The sequence below is a fragment of the Dendropsophus ebraccatus genome, chromosome 5, assembly GCF_027789765.1.
Source record: "Dendropsophus ebraccatus isolate aDenEbr1 chromosome 5, aDenEbr1.pat, whole genome shotgun sequence".
Classification (NCBI taxonomy): domain Eukaryota; kingdom Metazoa; phylum Chordata; class Amphibia; order Anura; family Hylidae; genus Dendropsophus; species Dendropsophus ebraccatus.
In genome coordinates, this window is record NC_091458.1 from 52,333,595 (window position 1) to 52,344,433 (window position 10,839).

General features: G+C 38.5%; 1 protein-coding gene across 1 annotated transcript; it reads right to left on the reverse strand.

Annotated features, from left to right (window-relative positions):
* Window positions 1-4,864: 4,864 nt before the first annotated feature.
* Window positions 4,865-9,620, reverse strand: LOC138792583 (keratin, type II cytoskeletal 1-like). Its single transcript, XM_069970178.1, has 9 exons — window positions 8,983-9,620; window positions 8,606-8,826; window positions 7,920-7,980; window positions 7,629-7,724; window positions 7,262-7,426; window positions 6,808-6,933; window positions 6,477-6,697; window positions 5,876-5,910; window positions 4,865-5,783 (listed from the first exon to the last, which is right to left on the reverse strand). Exons 1-9 carry the CDS (start codon window positions 9,529-9,531, stop codon window positions 5,443-5,445), a joined length of 1,815 nt encoding a protein of 604 aa, XP_069826279.1. The 5' UTR covers window positions 9,532-9,620; the 3' UTR covers window positions 4,865-5,442.
* Between the last annotated feature and the right edge of the window lie 1,219 nt (window positions 9,621-10,839).

A 10,839-nucleotide genomic window follows, 5' to 3' on the forward strand; every position in this document is an offset into this window, starting at 1 on the left:
TTTTACTCCATGTTGTGATTTTATTGATATATTTTTTTGATAATAAAGAGATTTACATTGATTAAACATCAGTAGCCGTTTTTTTAGGAATTTGTTTATAGAGACCCAGGCAGGTCTGGTGGTCGTTGTAGGATATATTTTAATAATACTGGCCTGGAATCGATCAACTGTTGCCTCCTCCTCATATAGCCTCTCTTCAATAATACTGGCCTGGAATCAATCAACTGCTGCCTCCTCCTCCTTAACCCCTTAGCGACCCATAACGTATCTGATACGTCATGGTGCCGCTCGGGGTGTTCAGAGCAGGGCTGATCCCGGCTGACACGTGCAGCCGGGCAGTGCCTCTATTAGCCGGCGCGGGTCTCGTTGCCGCGCCGGCTAATTAAGCCTCTAAGTGCAGCTGTCAAACCTGACAGCTGCACTTAGAGGCTTAGGTAAACACATCCCTGGTGTCTAGTGGGACGGATCTCCCCCCCGCGATGCGATCGCGGGGGGGAGATCCGTTCTTCTGCCCGTGCCGGGCCTCAGCGTCGGAATGACGCTGATCCCGGCTCGGCAATAGATTGCTATGGCCTGCAGCAGGCCATAGTAATCTATGACCGATCTAATCGATCTTTTCTGTGTATATACACAGCATTGATCTCTATGAGAGATCAGTGCTGTCTATATACAAGTCCCCCAGGGGGGCTTCTAGTTACAGTAAAAAAAAAAAGTAAAAAAGTGTTTTTATTAATAAAAAATCCCCTCCCCTAATAAAAGTCCAAATCACCCCCCTTTTCCCATTTTATAAATATAAATTAATAAATAAATAAATAAATAAACATATTTAGTATCGCCGCACGCGTAATCGCCTGAACTATTAATTAATCACATTCCTGATCTCGCACGGTAAACGGCGTCAGCGCAAAAAAATTCCAAAGTGCAAAATTGCGCATTTTTGGTCGCATCAAATCCAGAAAAAATGTAATAAAAAACTATCAAAAGTCGTATATGCGCAATCAAGGTACCGATAGAAAGAACACATCATGATGCAAAAAATGACACCTCACACAGCCCCATAGACCAAAGGATAAAAGCGCTATAAGCCTGGGAATGGAGCGATTTTAAGGAACGTATATTTGTTAACAATGGTTTGAACTTTTTACAGGCCATCCGATACAATATAAGTTATACATGTTATATATCATAGTAATCGTAACAACTTGAGGAACATGCATAATAAGTCAGTTTTACCATAGGACGGCGTAAATGCAAAACTCCCCGAAATCAAAACAAATTTGTTTTTTTTTTCAATTTGACAGCGCAAATGATTTTTTTCCGGTTTCGCAGCATATGTTATGGAAAAATAATGCCTGTCATTGCAAAGTACAATTGGTTTCGCAAAAAATAAGCGCTCATATACGTCTCTAGGTGAAAAAATGCAAGAGCTATGGACTTTTAAACTTAAAATGGAATAAGCAAAAGCGCAAAAACGAAAATAGGCTTTGACCTTAAGGGGTTAATTAGCCTCTCCTCCATAATACTGGCCTGGAATCAATCAACTGCTGCCTCATCTTCCTTAAGTAGCCTCTCCTCCATAATACTGGCCTGGAATCGATCAACTGCTGCCTCTACCTCAAGTAGCCTCTCCTCAATAATACTGGACTGAAATCAATCAACTGCTGCCTCCTCCTGCTGCTCAACTTGTCTCTTCTCAACAATACTGGACTGAGAGGCGAGCAATCTACTGCTGCCTCCTCCTGGTTCTCGACTTGTCTCTTCTCAACAATACTGGCCTGGGTGCAATCAAGTGCTGCCGCATCCTCCTTGTAAACTTTTTTTTCCAATTTTTTTTCCACTATTTTGGCACTTTGATTCACTATATTTTATTAATTTTATTCCTATTATTATTATTATTTTTTTTTTTTTTTTTCTCATTATTTTTGGAAAGTTTTTTTTCCCACTTTTTTTCATTGTAATATAAACTACAACTAAACAAAACTATACCCTATCACACTCCTACTATTGTAGCTGCAATTATTCAGTCGTTAGAGCAAGGTTCATTTTCGATTCTGTTCGGACCGATCCGAAATTCACGACAGTTCGCAGGATCGAACCGAACCGAACTTTTCAAAAGTTTGCTCATCCCTAGTCTACAGTAATGAAATAATTTCTTATTTTTGTGCATTTACTTGTATTTATCTACAGTAAGTCAATGAAATCCATATGGAGTACACAACAAAAGTTTATTTTAAATGGCAGTTCCTAAGCATATCTACATTAATGTTTAATGGCCAATTTTGAATACTTTCCTCTAATACCTGTGGGGTCAAAATGCTCACCACACCCCAAGATTAATTCTTTGAAGGGTTTACTTTCTAAAATGGGGTGACTTATGGTGTTTTTTTTTACTCTGCTGGCACTACAGGGGCACTGCAAACGGACCTGGCGCTCAGAAACTTCTTCAGCAAAATCTACACTGAAAATGCTAATTGGCGCTCCTTCCCTTCTGAGTCTCGCTGTGTGCCCATACAGTGGATTATGCCCACATATGGGGTACCGTTCTACTCAGGAGAACCTGCATTACAGATTTTGGGGTGAATTTTTTCTCCTGTTCCTCGTGAAATTGAGAAATTTTTAACTAAAGGAACATATTATTGGAAAAATTCTAGTTTTTCATTTTTATTGTCTACTTTTGAATACTTTCCTCTAATACCTGTGGGGTCAAAATGGTCACCACACCCCAAGATGAATTCTTTGAGGGGTGCACTTTCCAAAATGGAGTGACTTATGGGGAGATTTTACTCCGCTGGCACTACAGGGGCCCTGCAAATGCACCTGGTGCTCAGAAACTTCTTCAGCAAAATCTGCACTGAAAATGCTAATTGGCGCTCCTTCCCTTCTGAGCCCCGCTGTGTGCCCATACAGTGGTTTACGCCCACATATGGGCTACCGTTCTACTCAGGAGAACCTGCGTTACAGATTTCGGGGTACTGTTTTTCTCCTGTTCCTCGTGAAATTGAGAAATTACAAACTAAACAAACATATTATTGGACAAATTCAGGTTTTTCATTTTAACTGTCTAGTTTTGAATACTTCCCTCTAATACCTGTGGGGTCAAAATGCTCACCACACACCAAGATGTACTCTTTGAGGGATTTACTTTCGAAAATGGGGTGACTTATGGGGGGGGGGTTTATGCTGACACTACAGGGGCAATGCAAACGCACCTGGCGCTCAGAAACTTCTTCAGAAAAATTGGCATTAAAAAAGCTAATTGCCGCTCCCTTCCTGATGAGCCCTCCTGTGTGCCTATACAGTGGTTTACGCCCACATATGGGATACCGTTGTACTCAGGAGAACCTGCGTTACAAATTCTGGGGTGCTATTTTTCTCATATTCCTTTTGAAAATGAGAAACTTTAATCTAAACGTATATATTATTGGAAAATTACAATTTTCCATTTTTTTACGGCCTAATGGTGAACACTTTCCTCCAGCCCCTGTAGGGTTAAAATGCTCATTGTACCCCTAGATTAATTCTTTAAGGTGTCTAGTTTTCAAAATGGGGTCACGTAGGGGGGTTTCCAGTATACAAGCCTCCTAAATCAATTTAAAAATAGAACTGGTCCCTAAAAAAAATCAGTTTTGGAAATTTCATGAAAATTTGATAATTTGCTGATACATTTCTATGCCCCATAATACCCTAAAAAAGTAAAATATGTTTACCAAATTATGCCAGGATAAAGAAGACATATTGATATTGTGATTTAGTAACTAATTTATGTGCTATGACTTCCTTTTTTAAAAAGCAGAGAATTTCAAAGTTCATAAAATGCTAATTTTTCAAATTTTTCATGATATTTTGATGTTTTTCACAAAAAACACACAAAGTAGTGACCAAAATTTTCAACTAACATAAAGTGCCATATGTGACGAAAAAACAATCTCAGAATTGCTAGCATACGTTAAAGCATCACTGAGCTATAAGTGCATAAAGTGAGACAGGTCAGATTTTAAAAAATTAACTTGGTCATTAAGGCCAAAACAGGCTTTAGAGGCAAGGGGTTAAAGGGTTATCCCAAGATTAAAAGGTGTCATCTCTGCATAGGATAGCTGTCAACTAGCTGATTGGCTAGCATATTCAGGGGGCAAACACATTTTGTGCTGCTCTAATCTCAACAGAACTAAAGACCATTAGTCACTTGTATATAACCTTCCCTGATCCCTACAAAAAAGGCTCAGTTGGTCAAAAAATCTTATTGAAACGAATTAGTTCTATAAAACTATTACTCTATAACAACTGTGTTATACTCAGGGACAGAGTTCTTCAGTGCAAGGAATCGGCAAACACTAGCCAAAATCTCTTCTTCCTTGACTCTTGACTTTGAAGGAAAATAGGATATTAAAATTAGTTTGTGTAAATCCTTATTGTTTAGGCTTAGTGTGAAGGTTGGAATATCGCAGTTGGTACAGTATGTTATCATTGTTTTATTTTTTATATATAAATGGGTTATCCGGACTTTGAAAACCATGGTGATTTCTTCTAGAAACAGTAACTCTCCTGTTCTCAGTTTGACTGTGGTTTTACAATTCAGTTCTATTGAAGTGGATGGAGAAGAATTGTAATACCACACACAACCTGAGGACAGAAGTGGTACTGTTTTTGAAAATAGTTGTGTTATTTCTAATCCTGGAAAATTCCTTTAACCAATTGATAATATTGATGACAAGTCAATCGTTCACCATTGTGAACTGAACACAACTATAACTAACTATAACTATGCTAATTATAACTATGTTTCATTCTATTATTCAACAGTAACAATATGTGAAATCAAAAAATAATTTGTCATGGTAGAAATTAGAGGCAAACTACAACCCAGTTTAGATCCACATGCAGTTTATTGAAGATATAAAGAAAAGACAAGACATGCGAGCCTGGAGTTGAAAGATCCAGTAATGCATTTACCAGTACTTATATACAACAAACACCCAGGATCCCTGATGTACATAACTCTAAGAAAAAAGAAAGCAAGAACTTACAGGACTGGCGCTGGCCATGACCTACAGTGTAGTTCAGAAGTCTCAAACAAACTCACCTAGGTATGTTACAGGGATACACACGAGTGCAATTACATTTATACACAGGGAATATAAGGGACACATCACCCTCTAAATGATATGATCGTGATCTTTTGCTTTGACACATACAGTGGTGTTATTGTCTGCAATGCCTATGAATATATTCAGCTATTCAACTGATGAATATGACTTCTCTAAGATGTTAATGTGAAGTATGGAAGATCTACATTAAAGTCAATTGTATCCCTAAGAAAAAACAAGGTATGAGCTAGGATGATACAACTGAACATAGTAGTGAAGCTTCTTGTATTTGAGCAGAATGCCAAAAGTATAGTGAAGTGGTGAAGGGTAGTGACTAGCGCTAGGGCAAAGGAACATCTTAATATGTTTTTTTCACTGAGGACGAGGATGTTGTTGAAACGGCCACTGTGTTTCTGCCTCCAGAACGGCTGTAACTGCTGCTTCCTTGAGAGGCACCATATTGCCCGCTGCTGGAACCATGTTGCGCACTGCTGGATCCATATTGACCACTGCTGGATCCATATTGACCACTGCTGGATCCATATTGACCACTGCTGGCACCTCCATATGAGCTGCTGCCTCCTCCAACGCCATATCCACTTCCTCCACCTATTCCATATCCACCTCCTGCAGCAGCACCACCATATCCTCCTGCTCCTCCAGCTGCAGACATAGTTGAAGAACCTCCACTGACAACAGCTAGGTTAAGAAATAGCAAGTATTAATTATACGTCAAACGTTACTGACACAATAATCGTATTACTTTCATTATAGTGAGGAGCTATACTTACAGATGCTGACATTGTTGACTATTTGTCCAGACATTCTGAAAAAAAACAAAAAGATGGGATTGTTAATTTTTTATACAACGTTTAGATTATTATTATTACTATTACATTTTGAATATATACTTTGTATGTCTAGCAGGTATTTACAGTGGAGGAGATTTATTAAGGTGTCACTGTCATTTGGGCAAGCTTTCGACATGTGATAGAGACATGTCAAAAACGTTTATCGGCCGCGTCCTCTCTCTACTCTGTGTAAGAAAAAAAAGAGGCTCATAATGTAAGTCTGTGGAGCCCGACTCTTTTTTTCTAACACAGAGCAAGAGTGAACCCAGACCGTTCACGTGTCAAAATTTTTCCCAATGACGGTGACACTTTAAGTATATTTTTGGGGAGTTTCCTAAATTGCGCCAAATATACATACATATATATCATGCCTGTCCTTCTTATTTAGTTTTATGATATCTAAATGTAAGTCAGATTTAATAAAATTGCCCAAAGATCAATGATTAATGGTACAAGGTATACTTGGTGTTGTTCTAGGCCTTGGTCCACCAGGTTGACAAAAACCAAGATAAGTTAAAAATATTAATGATATGAAGCTAACCTTTCCTCTTCTCCTTCCAGCATGAATCTGTAGGTGGCAATTTCAACATCAAGAGCAAGTTTGACGTTCATGAGCTCCTGGTAGTCACGCAGTTGACGGGCCAGGTCTTCTTTGGCCTTCTGCAAGGCAGCTTCAAGTTCAGCCAACTTCTCTCTAGCATCTTTCAGAGCAAGTTCACCACGTTCCTCAGCTTCAGTAATGGATGACTGGCAAGCTGCAATCTGTTGAAATAATTTTCCATTATTTCCTTGATTCCCCAAATAATTACCAATCTTGTATTAAGTAAAAGTCAGCCATTTTTAACAATTGATTTGTGACCCGCTAGGCCTACCTGCTTCTTGATACTCTCAATCTCAGACCTCAGCCTCTGGATCAAACGGTTAAGTTCTGAAATCTCACTCTTGGTGTTCTTCAAGCTGTCACCTTGCTTTCCAGCGGCAGCTTGCAACTGCTTGTACTAATAGGAAAAGAGAACATCTTAACACCAGGAGCATGTCACATTTTATCTTGGCTTAATATAATAAATGTTATAGTGAAGGTATTGAATGCACAGGCATCGATCTTCATGAGTGGATGTTATGCAATAGGAGCTTCCATAGACTAATAATAAGGATGGGAGTAAATATTAATATAATAAATATGTATTTATTTTAATATTTCACAATACACTGCCTAGGTTTCGACTTGCAATGGCAATCTATCTATAAGGAGTATTGGGTGTGGTCTAATTATATGTGACGATTTGTGTTTCGCTATGCATACGTTAACAGGTGGAGGACACTAACCTTGTTGTCATATAATGCTTCTGCTTCTGCTCTGCTTCTCTGTGCAATCTGTTCATATTGATTCTTAATCTCATCAATGATGTTGTGTAGGTCCAGGTTCCGGTTGTTATCCATGGACAGAACAACAGAGGTGTCACCAACTGATGCTTGTGTTTGTGAGAGCTCCTGCAGACCATGCAAAGAATAATTCATACAGTCAAAGGATAAAATTCTAAACTACAAAAAAGTGTTCAAATCAATGTTATGCCATTTAAAATGATAAATTTGTAAAAAAAAATAAAAAAAATACAATTTGTATTAGCCAGATTTAGATTTCTTTTAATATTTAACCATTTAACAGGAAAAGAAATTATAACAGAAAACTCACTGCATCATATAGGGCTCTCAGGAAGTTCAGTTCTTCTGTCAGGCCATCAACCTTGCATTCCAGATCTACCTTGTTCATGTATGCAGCGTCTACATCCTGTAATAGAATAACAGTCACTGTAGAATTCAACCATCATCCCGTAATCTTTAGCTTCCATAACTTGTTTCCATTAATACATGGATCCTGCGGCATTATGAGAATTGTAATTTTGCAACAGCTGGAGGGCCAAGATTCTCCATCCCAGGCTTAATACATGAAATAAAACATTGAATTAGCTTGAACACAACTTACCTTCTTAAGCACAACAAACTCATTCTCTGCTGCAGTGCGCTTGTTGATTTCATCTTCATATCTGTAGAAGATACCAATATAATGTAAAAAGGCAAATCCAAGTTTGCTTTACACAAGTGTTTGTAATATGGATTAGCAAAACATATGTAAAAAGATGAAATTAGATCAGTAGGTGACCACTGGATAGTCAGTAATCCATCAGTACGCAGGAAGTTGAACTGCATAAGAATGACATTCTGAAAAATGGCTACAATACATATATACTGATGCAATACTGGTCACATAGTGGATGAAAGTAGTTCCTATTGTATTTGTTAAAATTTAAATGTTATAAGTTATATGCTTATGTGAATAGACAAATGGATTAACATTCGCTGTGTGTTATAAAGCTAACTCCTACTTCTACATGAAACTATGGATCAACTACATATACACAATACAGATTATTTTCTTACAAGGTGTTCCAGTTTTGTTTCCATATTTTAAGTTGTTCATTTACACCCATATATGTTAATTTTTTTTTTTTGTCAAAAGTTTTTTTTATGACAGGTACTGTTTTTGTAAAGATCCTAAAATATGGATGGAAAAAAAATGGAAAAACATGCACATGTGAACTATGCAGAAAAAGAGATTATTTTTAAGTAACATGGAAATCATCAAAAGTGTAAGCTACAATGCCATCATACTTTTTTTTGTAGTCCTCCACCATTTCTTGCATGTTCTTCAGTTCATTCTCTAGACGGCTCCTCTCGCTTACTATACTGTCGAGCTGGTTCTTCAAGCTGCTAATAAAGTTTTCAAAAAGGGGTTCTAAGTTGTTCCTTTTGGTAACTCCCTTTGATCCTTGTTCTTGTAAGAGACGCCATTTTGTTTCTAATACCTGGTTTTGCTGTTCCAAGAATCTAACCTACAAATGAAATGGAAGGCAAGCTTATAATTTGATACCATCATGTCAAAAACATTGTTGTTATGCACAATTATATTCAAAGCACTGTCTATAATATCCATATATAGTTATGTATTACACTGATTCATTTTTATCTGTAGCTTTCTTAAGTCTTACCTTGTCAATGAATGTTGCAAATTTGTTGTTGAGGACTTTAATCTGTTCCCTTTCTTCAGTTTTTACTTTTTGAATGGCTGGGTCTATTTCCACATTAAGTGGTTGCAAAAGGCTTTGGTTGATGGTGACTTCCTGGATTCCACCAGGTGGGCAAACAGGGAAAGGATGGTCAGCTCCAGGTCCGCCAAATCCTCCAGGGACTCCACCAAATCCTCCTGCACCAAACCCTCCTGCTCCCCCACCGAATCCCGCACCACCACCAAATCCTCCTGCACCAGCACCAAATCCTCCTGCACCAGCACCGAATCCTCCTGCACCACCACCAAATCCACCTGCACCACCACCAAAGCCTCCTGCACCACCACCATATCCTCCCCCAACTCGAGTGCTGCTTGCGCTAATCGAAATTCTCTTATTTCCTCCAAGAAATAGACTTCTTGATCCAAAGCCAGAAGTACGAGAGCCACCCGATCTTCCTCCGCCAACTGAGCAGGAGCTAAAGCCCTTGCTTCCACCACCACCACTTTTAATATTTTGCATGTAAGCCATAATGAATTCTGAAAAAATGAAGTTGAAAGGGAACAAAGAGAACAGGTAAGGTGAAGGAGTGTGGGCCCCTTTGCGTTCAGAGACAGTAGTCTCCCTTTTTATCTGTTTGAAATGTTGGGCTTGGTTGCATGGGTGTCAAAAGACCAGTTTAATGCAATAGTGGGTTTGGCAAAGCTGGCAACCACCCATCAATCTGCTTAACTGATCACACCTATGGAAAATATTGCTTTGCTTGCACTGCTCAATCTCAGTAATCTATTTTCTGTATCTGACTATGTGAATGCTTATATCAAGACATTGTACAGTATATTAATATTCTTATACTACATAAAGGAATAAGCCCCAAGGGTTTCAATGCCATATTCTCACGATCATTAAACATAATTTTCAATTGGATTTTAACATACAGTTGAACATAATGAGTAAAGCAAGACACCTGTATTTAGGACACTTACATACTAATGAGATTAATGTTAATTATCCAGACGTTTATGTAATAACTTGCATTAATCTAATATGTCTACAGTAGGGATGAGCGAACCGAACTTTCAAAAAGTTTGTGACGAAGTTCGTTAAAATCGCAACGACGTCGCAAAACTGTACTTTAATCAGAGAATAGAAAAGGCTACAAGGGATTATTACTCCTATAATCCTTTGTATACTGTTATTATGTGAATATCAAGGTGTGTGACGTCACTCCAGGAACAGGAAGTGCCTGAGCGTCCATGTTCTTTCTCATTGTGTGTCTAGACTGCAGAGAGGGAGGAGGTGTACGTTAGGCAGAGAGGGAAAACACATAGATTACATATCAAAACAACTGGATAAGTACAGGGAGAGATAGAGAAGGAGTATATATTGTTTGTGACAGAAGCCGGAGAGAGAAAGATAAAAAAAAAAAATCGCAAGATACAGGGAAAGCTTGATAAGCTCATACATAGTGAAAGAGGCTGAGAAATCAAAAGTTAGGTAGAGAGAGGAAGAGATAGCCATCTAACTCAAAAATCGTGATATCTAGGGAGAGATAGGGAGATTAAAAAAAGAAATAGGGAGAGAAAAGTGAGAAGAATCACTCAGGAGTCAGGACACGTAGCATTGAACCAGCTACTGTTCCGTGACAGAGAGGAGACGCTAGACGTCTGTTTGTTGTAGGTGACGCTAAGTCAGCACCTCACAAAAGCTGTCCGTTTGTGCTCTGCTGGTTGCCGTTAACCCCGGCTAGCTGCCCGCAACCAAAAAAGTTTTTAAAAAACCTTAAAAAAAAAAAAAATTGGTTTGTTTGTTATCAGCTGTTCTAGGCGACGCTAAGTC